The 13,744-nt window shown below is 39.0% G+C and overlaps 1 protein-coding gene and 1 long non-coding RNA gene across 9 annotated transcripts in view; both read right to left on the bottom strand.

The window, feature by feature from the left end:
* rabgap1 (RAB GTPase activating protein 1) overlaps positions 1-13,744 on the bottom strand; it is a 43,419-nt gene that overhangs the window by 4,541 nt on the left and 25,134 nt on the right. For 6 of the 8 annotated variants that reach the window (XM_077019037.1, XM_077019039.1, XM_077019040.1 and 3 more), the window contains 6 exons: positions 8,526-8,669; positions 8,350-8,391; positions 7,848-7,976; positions 4,640-4,732; positions 2,755-2,865; positions 2,452-2,556 (listed from right to left, as the gene is read on the bottom strand). In XM_077019037.1, coding sequence (XP_076875152.1) covers positions 2,452-2,556; positions 2,755-2,865; positions 4,640-4,732; positions 7,848-7,976; positions 8,350-8,391; positions 8,526-8,669 — 624 coding nt within the window. Of the gene's footprint in view, positions 1-2,451; positions 2,557-2,754; positions 2,866-4,639; positions 4,733-4,978; positions 5,111-7,847; positions 7,977-8,349; positions 8,392-8,525; positions 8,670-13,744 lie in introns of those variants that run through there. The other 2 variants (XM_077019045.1, XM_077019041.1) reach the window with 2 other exon arrangements.
* Positions 112-2,443, bottom strand: LOC143525301 (uncharacterized). The gene is made up of 2 exons (XR_013133611.1): positions 2,087-2,443; positions 112-1,964 (listed from the first exon to the last, which is right to left on the bottom strand). It is a non-coding gene; the product is annotated as an uncharacterized LOC143525301 (long non-coding RNA).

Below are 13,744 nucleotides of genomic sequence, written 5' to 3'. Positions count from 1 at the left end.
AATTTGTGTGTGTTATATATATACACTCACAAATATATTATAGTTTCCTGGTTTCCCCTTTGTGTGCTTTTATTTTGAAATTGTGTCTGGTTTCACATCCCTCCTTTGTACTCTGCACCCTCAACATGATCTTCAAGTGTGTCTCGTTTGGGTCTTGGTTTGTCTGTGTATTTTAATCCTGTGTTTAACCATTTGTTTGATTTGTCATTGCCTGTATGCATGTTTGCTAGTTGGTATGCTCTCTTTATGCTTCTAGTGCTTCACTCCTGTCTATATAGATATTGTCATGCTCTAAGTTTTTCTATTTCTAGTTAGTGTCTTGGTTCTCATGGGTTAAATCTTTTGGTTTGTCTTTGTTAGATAGTTAGTGATGGGCAAGTGCAGCCTCATGAAGCACAGAGGCTTTCCTAACAATTGTGCCAATAAAGATTTGAAGCTTTAAGTCTTCAGTGACAGTGACATCTGGTGGACAACTGAAGCCATAGCAACCTTTAAAAAGCATCACTGAAGCAATGGCACTGTTTCAAACCTATGGCACCAATAAAAGTTCAGAAAAGTCTGAGTGGTCATTCAAGTGTTTTGTTAATTCATACCAAATTATAATATTCTCATTACAATAAAATATGCAGATGTTCTCCCCCATACTCCCCCCCCCACCCCATCTTTGGAGGCCAACTTTTTTTTTTTTTAACAATTCTGTATAATACAGTACAATAGTGATAATAATTAGGATTAGGTGGACCATACAGGAGAGGAGAGAAAAGAGGGGAAGAGAAAAGAGGGGGAGAGATATTAAAAAGGGAAAAGACAGAAGGGCAGAAAGAAAACAGCTCAAATGACCACTGCAATGGTTCACCTGTTGTTCCTGAAAGAATCAAATCAAATCAAATTTATTTGTATAGCGCTCTTCACAACACATGTCACAAAGCAGCTTTACAATCTTTACAAGATTTACAGATTTACAATCTAATGGGTCCTATCCCTAATGAGCAAGCCAAAGGCGACAGTAGCGAGGAAAGAAGAGCAGAAAGTGTACCCAAGACATACAGCACAAATGACTGTGATGTGTGTGTGTGTGTGTGTGTTTATGTAAGAAGAGCAGAAGTGTACCCAAGACATACAGCACAAATGACTGTGATGTGTGTGTGTGTGAGTGTGTGTGTTTATGTAAGAAGAGCAGAAAGTGTACCCAAGACATACAGCACAAATGACTGTGATGTATGTGTGTGTGAGTGTTTATGCAAGTGCAACAGAGGATAAATGCACAGAATGCACTTAATAGCGAGGGTAGAAAGCTGCGACAACATTTCCCCAGAGGCAGGCAGAGAAAGACCAGGGAATCCCTCCCACCCGCAGCCCCTCCAGGAGCAGTTCCCAGTGACCCCTGCATGCCTGCCCCAGCGGCTGGGAGAGGGAGGCCCCGGACAACACCCTCCCAACCACGGAGCGCAAACTTAACAACTTGACCCTGACTGGAAAGCTACTGAAACCTACATTGTTCACTCAGTGAGTAACCTCTGCAGTAACTGGCTCTTTTCTGCTACACCATCTATAATTGTATCACTCTCCAGCATCTTTAGGACATCTGTCTGAGTAGCCATGAGCATGAAAGCCTCAAGGTTCTGTTGTGAAAGAGAGCTCCTAATCCTGTTTCTGATTAACTTGAGTGGAAAAGCTTCTTTCACAAGCTAAATGTAAAGATTTTTTTTACATCCCAGCCATCAAAAGTGTCTGCAAGTATTTACAAAAAGATAAAGGTAGTAGACAAGACCTGCAGTGCCAGTGTTTGGGTAACGCCATCTGCAGTGCCAGTGTTTGGGTAACGCCATCTGCAGTGCCAGTGTTTGGGTAACGCCATCTGCAGTGCCAGTGTTTGGGTAACGCCATCTGCAGTGCCAGTGTTTGGGTAATTCTTATATTCCATTGTATTCTTTACTCAGGATTTGCACTCACTCATTCTCTTTCTCCAACCCCCCCCCCCCCCCCCCCCCCCCCCCACCACACACACACACACACACACACACACACACACACACACACACACACACACACACACACACACAATGCATATTTTACTCAGGCATACCTTCTGGTAGACAACTCTCTGCTCATTGTAAGGACTCAAACATCTGCAAGCCTTGGCCTTAATATAAGAGATCACCTTACAGGAGATCTAGGATTAGGGTTATCTGGTCACCTTACAGGAGATCTAGGATTAGGATTATCTGGTCACCTCTCAGGAGGTTTTGGGTTAGGGTTATCTGGTCACCTCTCAGGAGGTTTAGGGTTAGGGTTATCTGGTCACCTCTCAGGAGGTTTAGGGTTAGGGTTATCTGGTCACCTCTCAGGAGATGGGTGAAACTAGTGGGTGGTGGCAGAGGGGTGATTTCCACAAGGCTCATAACAGAACAAACACAACGGAGACTGAATGGGAAGGACAAAATGGCCGACCTTGGCAGACTCTTCTTCCAATCGCCTCTTCTCATCTTCAGAGTCGATTAGTTTCTGTTTTGTGATGAGGAGCTCCTTGTTCAGGGCATCTGCCTTCTCTTCTGCCTGAAGAGTAACCACACCCATACACCAGTATACTAACTGTGACTAACGTCAATCAACACATGCCAAAATTACCACCATAAGCACAGCACAGGTGAAAACTGTCTTACCACTCAGCAAAGTCAAAGACTTTGTGCGAAATGGAAAGGCAGAACAGCACCATCCTCTACACAAAGCAAACAACCAGGAGGAGAAACTCACGTTGTCCAGATCTTTTCTGAGGGATATCTTACTGCTGACCAGCTCGTGGGCCAGGTCATCATTCTCCTGCTCCAAACGCATATTGGCTTCCTGCAGGCGGCGGTTCTCCCTCTGTGAAAGAGAGCTTGTGTAAGAATACAGCTGAACATAGATGACTCACTGATCTCGTGACAGTAGGGAGAGTCTATATAATAGTTAACTATACTAGTGAAGAGAACACCTTCTAAAATCAGGCCTGCAGCATAGAATTATATCCCAGCTGTGGTATAAGTGAGAACAGGCTAAGACTGGAGATCTGAGCACCAGTTATCAGCTCCCTCTTCCCATGAGCTCTTTGTGATATCAGCAGCTGACTTCTCTCTAGCACACCTCCTGCATTTCTGCTCATTACTGCTCTGCTACTCATATGCTAATGCAGCTATGCATGTGCTAATGGGTCAGTGACAAATAAGGGTCGGTATGATGTTCAAATCACAAATATGTTAAAACAACATGCTAGATGTTTGTTTAGAAGTATAGTTTGCATTTCTGTTGGTGCCATAGCATTTTATATGACATTTCTACCATTTTTAACTAATTAAGAAATCACAGGCATAATAAACTGTCAAACGGTGTAACCACAAAAGCATGACATAATAATTCAGCCTTCTAGAAGCTGAAGTGTATTGATGAAAATAAGTGGTGTTATGAAATATAATTTCAAATTATAATTAAAATCTTTTATTTCTAAGCTAAGATAATGTAGGTTTTTGGTGTACTTTTTCTCTAATCTTGGGTCAGTGACGAGATAAAATTTAAAATAATGGGTTTGAATATTTCAAACAATACTTGAATATTTTATGATTATTTATATTTATTAACATTTTACTGAGGTCATACCATTTGACATGTATTCTAATCATACCTGACCATAACCTGAATCTGCTTTATTTTGTCAAATTTTACAGTTACTAATCTTGACTTGTGGCAGTTGGGGTCTTCAGTTTTGACATCACATTCTGTCACATGACCTTCTGGCTCAAAATGTTCAAAATGGCTCCAAAAAGGGTGATTACACCAGTAAACATACCAGACGTTTGACTTGGCAGACATGATGACCCATGTTAATGGAAATATTCAGAACTGCCATGTTTCTCTATTATTATTTGATTTTAAAAGATTATGCCAGTGTATTTCTGAGGCTGTTTAGTACGTCACTACACATTTTTTCAACAACTTATATTCTTGGTGCTGCATTTTTATGGTTACACCATTTATGCAATTTTGCCTTTTTTCTCTCAATATTATCTTAGAACATAATAAAAATCAGGCATGTCAAGATAGGGGCCCAAAGAAAAAGATATTTCAAAATAAATTATAGCTTTATTTAGAAATTATCACATTTTTAAAGCTATTCAAACTTCACAGACAGAAAAAAAATGAGCAACAGTATTAGATCTTTCACCCTAATACAGCCACGCATATTCTAATGCAGGACAGAGTGCCTGTAAATATACTCAAGCTCTTCAGCACACCAGCAGAAAACAGGCAGTGATGAACCACACCTGAGGTAATTTCATGCATGCATGCGTGTACACACACACACAATCACACACATAAAAACACACGTGCACACACACACACACACACACACATACACCTTCTTATATTGCTATATATGTGCACACAAGTGTGAACAGCAAATTGTATGTGCTCTTACACAACAGACGCATATAAATATACATGCAGATGCTTTATGATTCACACAAATGTAAAAATGTGTGCATACACACGTGCACTCAACTATGCGGTACATTATCCCTTCACATAAATATGCACAAACCAACAGATCCACCAGCAGCCACTATAGATCCACCAACAGTCATGACAGATCTATCAACATTACCTCATATCTCTCGATTGGGGCCTCCTGCTGTTCCTGTTGCTCACGCATTGTGTGGTATTCTTTTTCATACTTCTTCAGCTTCTTCTGACTGATCTGTCACACACACAAAGTTATTTTTACTTGTAAGATGAATATGTGACAAGAAATTCCAAATGAAGTTTTGAGTGATTGTCTAGGGTTAATCAAACCCCTCAGGGTTTCAAGATACCTTCATCACTATTCTCTACATCGCTACAAGCATTAGCATGTGTCGTGCTTCAGCAGTTGTTTGCAAAACATTTCAGATAGCTAGCCAGCTAGAATTTGAATGAGGAAAGAACTTCTGTGAGGGGTAAATACCTAGTGATGTCATGATAATCAGGGTTCCCACACCTTGGTTAACATCAAATTCAAGGACCTTTCAATGACTTTCCAGGACCAACTTCCTCAAATTCAAGGACTGCACCTGGCACCATTTACCTACTGTTACCCCTGAATATGTTGTCAAAAAACGATGTTAATTCAATGCAAATTCAAAAGACCGAATGCCATTTCAAGCCATGCATCCTGATGTGTTCTGTGCATGACATTAAGCGCTGATTAATTGAAAACTTAATTCACACTCAACATGACTGGCAATTTAGCAGACCTGTGAGAAGGTGACATTCACGTAAAGCGGCTACACATACGTTAACTACATACAAGAAACACTAGCTTTCGGTGCTGAACAAACAAACAAATTTCTCCACAGAAGAATGACCAAACTTTTGCAAAGTAAAAGTCAGCATAGGCCCTGTAGAATCAATATAATTTTAAATGAACTTGCTGGCAAAATAATGACACATTGACAGTAGACAAATAATAACAATAATATACATATGCATATACACATTCAGTACATACATAAAACAGAGGAGCAAAGCCATATAATGAGATTAGACCTATAGATTTCTAGAGAAATCTGGTGTGAGATGATTCTAGCATTTTCCAAGTTTTTTAATCTACTTAATGATTATTAATTCATTCATTCATAAAGAGAAAATAAGGCTTTTAACCACTCAACTTACTGTGGTATTTTGCTAAAAGTACGACTACATTTATGGCATCAGATAAATTCAAACTTAAGTTTTCCGCATAAAGTAAAATGGTATGAAAAGAATGTTAAGTTTGAGATTAATCGAGTTTCTAGTGTCCATGCAAAAACTTTGTGAATGTTGACATGAAAAAACAAATGCTCCTGGAATTCATCATGAATCCACATAAAGTTTAAATCTTCTTTCAAGAAACATGGCTACAGGATATATCTTATTTATTATTTTGAAATGAGTCTCTTTTACTTTAGAAGATATGGGCCATTTGACAAGCCATTGTGGTTTTATAATTTGTATTAGGATGTTTCTTGAAAGAATCTCTATTACATCTTTTGTCTCATAGCATCAGTGAAAATCTTGTTATTACACTTGAAGTCAACTAAGTTAGTCATTCACTTTTAACATGGGCATCGAAAGAGTCAATTCTGAATATAAAATGACATTTTTGATTAATTGAATTAATGCTAAAGGAATCACTTTGCAGACTTTCTTAAAATCTTTATAACAACTATCAAATCAGATTTACATTTATGGCATTTGGCAGACGCCCTTATCTAGAGCAACTTACATTTTTATCTCATTTTTTATACAAGTGAGCAGTTGAGGGTTAAGAGCCTTGCTCAGGGGCACACCTCAGTCATGGCCTCAGGTCTGGGGATCGAACCCACGAACCTCCGGTCACAAGACCAGTTCCCTAACCACCAGGCCATGATAGCCCCTATATCAGATCATATTTTTCAACAAAGGATGAGAAATTTAAAACATTATGACAATCCTTTTCATAGCAATCTTTTGTAAATATTGACTTCCTACCAATTGTGCCCTATTATTCCTTGACTGCGCTCTTCATCCATGTAAAATTTCAAACCCCCCAAAATATTCAAGGACCTTCAAGGACGGCTGTCTTTTATGCCTGTTTTCAAAAACTTTCCAGGGCCTTGAACTTATTTTTTCAGATTCACAAACTTTCAAGGATTTCAAGGACCCGTGGGAACCCTGGATAATGTATTGATCATGTTGTTATAAATGACATGCAAATCTCCTAATTACACGATGGAATTTTAAGCCTTTATTCATTGGTTCATAACTACTACTATGCACAAAACTTAAAAGGGCAAACTACATATTCAGGAAGTGTTTTGAACCGCATTGTTACAATGAATGAATGAGTGAACAAGACCTCCGAAGGTTACGGTGAGGGTTAAGTTTATCTGAGAATTAAGTTAAGGTTTAGGTTAAGATGAGAGTTAGGTCAATCTTAGAGTTAGGTTAAGTTTAGGTTATTCTGAGAGTTAGATTAAGGTTAAGATGAGCTAGGTTAAGGTTAAACTGTTAAAGCCATTTGTGCAGTGACCAATTTGAGATGATTTTTAAACAATGTGTTAAAAAAATTAATACACCAACACTAGTTATCTCAAGGTGTACATATAGCATAATGATCATATAGTAGATTTAGGTTAAATTTGAGAGTGTTTTTATAATGTTTAAGAAGAAAACGTTAAAAAAAAAAAAAAAAAGTTTTCGATTTTGGGGATTTTCAGTGTGCAAATGTACACTGGTGATGAGAAATTAGCGGCCAGTTGTGCTCTGCTTTTCTCTGATTCAACAGGGTCTTGTCTGACAAAAACAGCAATGTTGAGCAAATACATCAAAGTATTACTAGGTGTCCTGGGCCTCTCCATAGTACCAAATACTTATCCAAATGTGCAAAACGACCATGGTCACTATACATCAAAAGAATGAAAAATGTTTTGCTAAACATAACGTTGGACATCTTACAGAAAGACCAGCAAGTTCTTTGCCTATAGCTTCATTACTAATAGACCAAAATATATTTTAGCTTCTAAGAGGCTAACTAAGCTAACCATGCTAGCTAAGACGCTAAAAGATATAGAGGAAAATACTAGAATACGTAAATGCTCTAATACTATTTAGTATGCATTTGCTTCTGCACAACCATTTATTCATACTCACCAGCACAACTGCATCATTTGTAGCCCTTGCTAGCAATGGTCATTCTCAGGTTCCGGCTCAGCATACTAGCCAAAAAACCTGAAAAACCTCAACCCAAGGTAGCCGTTTCTTGTCTATGCTCTGTGGTCACTGATGGCTTGAGACTTTGTTTGGTGACTCATTACCTTCATGCTGCATGCCAGCTCCATGAGCTTCTTGGCGTTCTCTTCAGAGCGGTAGCGCTTTGGCACGGGCACCCTGAAGAACTTCAGCGCACCCTCGAAATCAGCCTGCAGCAGATCATCCCTCGATGTCTGAGGAGCAGACACAATGCATGGAGGCCACAGACACAAATACCATCGCCGCAGTGAATGTGCATATGCACAATGGAGAATGGGGTCCCCTTTTGAGTCTTGGTCCTCCCAAGATTTCTTCCTAATCCCTATCTAGGGAGTTTTTCCTCGACACTGTCTTGTTCTTAGGGATCTGGACCCATGTGCATGTAAAGCTTTGTGACAACATCTGTTAATTAATTAATTAGGTTGTAATGACACTGTAGAGTGGGGGGTGAAGGGAGGCGGTGGCTGTTGAGGGGAGTGTGTGTCTGTGTAACATCACTACATTGTGAATGTGTGTTCCTCAAAGCTGTCTACCAAAGTGTATGTGTGTGTGTGTGTGTGTCCTTACCTTCAATAAGGCCAGAGCCACATTAAATATGACACTGATGCCCTATGTTCGTCAAAGAGAATAAATAAAAGAAAAAAAAAGACAAAAGATAAACTAAAAATGAAAGATTTATGCAGGCCAACACATTTCAGATCACAAAAAACGTAAGCAGAGCAGAATGATTCATAGCAGGGCACCTCAGACAGCAGCAGGTCGATGATATGAAACACCATGTAGAGGGGGAACTTGGCAGTGAAGAGGGTGAGGAACCACTGTGACGCGTACATGTGGGCTTCCAGCCCTAGGCTTAAGAAATGTGAGTACAGGTCTGGAATATACTCCTGCAGAAAGACAGGGGACACAGTTCAGCACTAGCCCCAATTCAGCCACACACAACACCCATTGTACAAGCTATAATGAGCCTTAAAAATATTTAAAATATTAATGAATATGAATGAATAAATTTTATTTAAAAAATGTTTATAACAAATATATACAATTGAGGACAAAATTATTAGAAATTCATTGTATTTACCAAGTACTGTTAAATATACCAAAGAACTTAACACAGCTTTTCCAAACATCCCACTTTTATTTTAAATTATTAATTATTTTACTTTGCCCACCAAAATGAAATTTCATACAATCAAAAACTACTGTTATCAAAATTAGCCCCCTGATGCTAATAGTCAATTGTGTATACTTTTTGCAGGATAACAGTGTGCAGTCTTTTGCAGTAGTTTTCAGCAAGCCTCTGACACGACACATCTCCTGACATCTTGTACATCTCCTGAGGAATCCAAGCCCATTCTTCATTGGCAAATCTCTCAAGTTCCTCCAGATTTTAACCTTCTTATTCAATTCACCCCACAGATTTTCCAATGGGATGCGTGTAGGCCAGTCAACAACATTCACTTTCTTTTGGAGGTAGTTCTTCACCAGGAATTATTTGTGTTTTGGGTGTGTACACAAAGTGTGTGTAAATATAAAACAGAATTCCTATCCAAAGTGTTTCACTTTCCATACTATAATAGTACACTTGACTATATATTATGAATATATTAAGAAAATAAATTTATCAAAGTTCCAATTGAGGGTGCAAGTCCAAATTCTTTAGAAATTCATGAGAAATACTTTGAGCATCTCTTCGATTATTCCTTTGAGATGCAGTCTATAAATGTAATTAATCCGTCTACAAATAAGAACGCATTTTCTCTAGGGGTGCACGATATGGACTAGAATTACGATGTGCGATAACATTGTTGGATATCCCGATATCGATGTGAACCACGATAAATTAAGATTAAAATACAGAGATGTAGTGGCTCTCTGAACAGCAGCACGTTAATTAGTTTTTTTTTTTTACTGGATTTAATGAATCCAGAATAATTCCAAATATTTTGCAGGTTTATTCAACAATAGATTCAATCTAGGTTTATACTTTCACGAGTGACCGTAGCGCGACTCCGCACACCTCGCGTAAACCTCCGCGAACGACGGAAGCGTTTAATCTTGCGTGTCACATTCTTTGCAGTGTGGTCCGAAACAATATGTAGGCCTAGTAGTATAGAAAAAACACCCCTCAAATACAGGGGAATGAACATTTACCTGACCAATTTTAATGTTGCTTTGTGTATCAGGTTTGAAAAGTGCTGGAATTTAGGCTAAAGTACTTGAAATTGTAACTACTTCGTTTCACAACAAATATCTGTCTGACTGAACAGTTCTCTTGTAATTACATTAACAAATACGAGCCTCTTGTAATTCCAGGACGAAACATGAAAGAACGTGAAGACGTTAAGATTGGGCGTTTTGAAAATAAACAACCATTAAATAATGTGATAAAAAAAGCGAATTATTTTGAATCATTTAGAGTATATGTATAAATATTTAACTCAATTAAGTTTAACGAGCTGGAAATTATTGAAATGGACCTTGAAAGTGACGTACAAGTGCTTTAATTCCACCTTGTATAGGTGTATGAACCCGGCAAACATGACTGTTCTCATTGCGCTGAGACGCGGCGCGCGCGAACTTACAAAATTCGAGAGGTGCACGACCTCGTGAATCGACAGCGCGCGAGACCATCGCGCACGGGCGAAGCCACCGTGATTACGTTTTTTCGCCTTGCGGACCCTCGCGCTGCGTCAAGTGTAAACCAGGCTTAAACCAAATCGCGTGTCTGATGAGCGTGTTCACCTCACTCTGCCTCTTGCCTACTTACGTCACGTGATCATAGTCTGCAGCGCGAATAGCTCCCTCTATTGCTGGACAAGGATAATGCAATTTGAGTTTGCTGTTATTCAAGGAGTTATCGTGGCTCTTTCGATGTGTTTATCGTGAAACTTCACATCGCGATAACGATAAAAATACGATTCATCGTGCAGCCCTAATTTTCTCTGATTAATGTGTACAGACCACCAGGGCCTTACTCAGACTTTCTAAATCATTTCACTGATTTTTTCAGTAATGATTTCACCGCGGTATGCAGTGACAAAATAATAAAATGGTAGGAGACTTTAACATACATTTTGATAACGCAGAGGATCCACTGACAAGGGCCTTTACTTCAATATTGAACTCTGTTGTATGTAATAGGACCTATTCATGTAATAGGACCTACTCATTATCGTAATCATACCATAGATTAAATTTCAACGCTGGGTATCGGCGTAGATAATATAAATACGCTCCCACAAACCGCAGCAATCTCTGACCACTATCTAGTCCAATTCGAGCTTCATCTTAACCTAAATTCCTGCTCATCTCCACGGCATTGTATAAAGCACTCGATAAATTAATCAACAGCAACACAGTTTATTGAAACCCTCACTGATTTAACTGCTTTAGCCTACTTGCCGTCTTAGGACTTAGTCTAATCGACTGCTTAGAGAACACCTGCAGCTCTAAACATAGTAGCTCTACTCAAATATAAAAAGGCTAGATCTAAAAAGCTCACCTCGTGGTACACAGACCAAACTTGAAACTTAAAACAAATAGCATGTAAATTAGAGCAGAATTGGCAATCTACTAAGCTCGAAGTAATCCACTCTGCTAGCATTATTTAATACAAAAGGGCACTCACTAAAGCACACTCAGCATACTTAGCCTCATTGATTGAGAATAATAAAAACAAATCATAGATTTCCTTTTAGTACCATTTCTAAATTTACAACAAAAAAAAAGGTTCAGGTGCTGAACCTCTGATTCCAGGAAACCTCACTAGTAATGATTTATTGATTTCTTTGATAATAAAATAGAGAATAGACAAATATAAAACCTTTTATAGGTAATCCAACTGGTATGTCATCTGGTTTGGTCGATACTGAACTAAATTTAGCATTAGGAGAAACACTTGAAGCTTTTCATCCACTACCACAATCAGAATTGGAGAAAATAATTTCATCATTAAATTGTACTACTTTGTATACTAGATTCAGTTCCCTCAAAATATTTTGAAGAGGTATTGCCAGTTGTGACTGAACCTCTTCTAACAGTAGTTTACTCATCCATTACAATAGGTCACATGCCCAAATCCTATAAATCAGCGGTTATTAAACCTTTGATCAAGAAACCAAATCTTGATCTGACTGTACTATCTAATTATAGACCCATTTCGACTAGATATATTATAGACCCATAGAGACTAGACTCTCTTGATCTGATGCAAATCTCTGCTAGTGCTTCTGGATCTTAGTACAGCTGTCGACACAATAGATCATAGGATCTTGCTAGAACGGTTCGAAAGCTGGGTTGGAATCTCAGGCACAGCCCTTTCATGGTTTAATTCTTACTTAATTAATCACTATCAGTTTGTAGAGCTCAATAATACAATATTCCATCCAAATGCACAAACGTGAAATATGGAGTCCCGCAAGGCTGCATCTTAGGACCACTATTATTTACATTATATATGGTGTCAACTTTCACTGCTATGTAGATGACACTCAACTTTATATATCATCCAAACCTGATGACAATCTCAGTTTAGGAAAAACTAAGGCCTGCGTAAGAGATGTTAAATGCTGGATATTGTTCTCCTTCTGGGCCCAAAGGCCACAAGACAGAAAACACCAGATCTAATGCTTAATCTCGCAGACTACCCTGGCACACACCTGGTACTACACCTGGCACAGTAGCCAAAAATCTCGGCATCATACTCGACTCTGACCTATCATTTGATAAATACATAAAGGATAGCTTTTCTACATCTCCGCAACATTGCGAAGTTAAGAAATGCATGATGCAGAAAAAAATGGTACAAAACTTTGTTATCTCCAGACTAGACTACTGTAACTCATTACTGTCTGGATGCTCAAATAAGAATCTAAATAAACTTCAAATAGTTCAAAAAGCAGCAGCCAGAGTTCTGACTAGAACTTGACAATTCGATCATATCAGACCAGTCTTATCAGCCCTGCATTGGCTCACAGTTAAATTCCGTATTGATTTTAAAATTCTTCTACTGACTTATAAAGCACTGCGTGGGCTTGCTCCTGATTACCTCCAGGAACTTACTTCCTATTATGAACCCCCACGTCCACTAAGATCACAGGGTGCTGGCCTCTTATTAGTTCCAACAATTAATAAGGTAACAGCAGGGGGAAGAGCCTATTTTTATAAGGCCCCCCAGCTGTGGAATAACCTTCCAGAATGTGTCCAGGACTCTGACACAGTCTCAATCTTTAAGTCTAGGTGAAAACCTACTTATTTAGTTTAGCGGTTGATAACTAATGTGCCCCTGTAGATAAAGGTATAGATCCGAGGGTTCACGGGCAAAGGGTTTTATGGTACACTGGGGTGCTGGTGCTGTCATCCTGTCACTGCATATGGTCACTCAAGTTTGTTGACAGTGCAGTGGATGGATGCCAATGTCTCAAAATGCTCCCAAGTCTGTGTTACCTTCTGGTTCTGCCTTTTTAGCTAGGCTTTAATAATTTAATTTAATGCCGGATTTGCTGCCACACTCCAGAATTGTTTAAATTTCATATGTCCTGTATACAACCTCAAATAGAGCCAATTTTCCCGGTTTTATTTTTCCACATGGCTGCCCGCCTACCCGAGGAACACAGAGATGAGGAGAGACTAGCCTTTCCCCAAGATCCATCCTGGGCCAGCCACCTCCTGCCTAACCAGCTATGATGAAAGATCAACCCATTGACCTGACTAACCAGTGTGGATGAAGGATAAACCCACTGCCCTGGGCCCTCTCACCCAAATTCTCCTCTGGTATGACTACCATTACCAACCATCAAAACTTTTAGGACTGAATAGGAATTACATAGAGAATGCATGTATATAAATGCACACCAAGATGGAATTTATTTATCCTTCACATCTTTTCTTTGTTTTCCTCTCTTTAAATTGTTGTCATGGTGCCCGGATCTGTCAACCAGTGATCCACCTGTAGCCCTGG

This window comes from Brachyhypopomus gauderio, chromosome 10, assembly GCF_052324685.1.
Source record: "Brachyhypopomus gauderio isolate BG-103 chromosome 10, BGAUD_0.2, whole genome shotgun sequence".
Lineage (NCBI taxonomy): Eukaryota > Metazoa > Chordata > Actinopteri > Gymnotiformes > Hypopomidae > Brachyhypopomus > Brachyhypopomus gauderio.
This window is presented reverse-complemented; position numbering and strand designations above follow the sequence as displayed.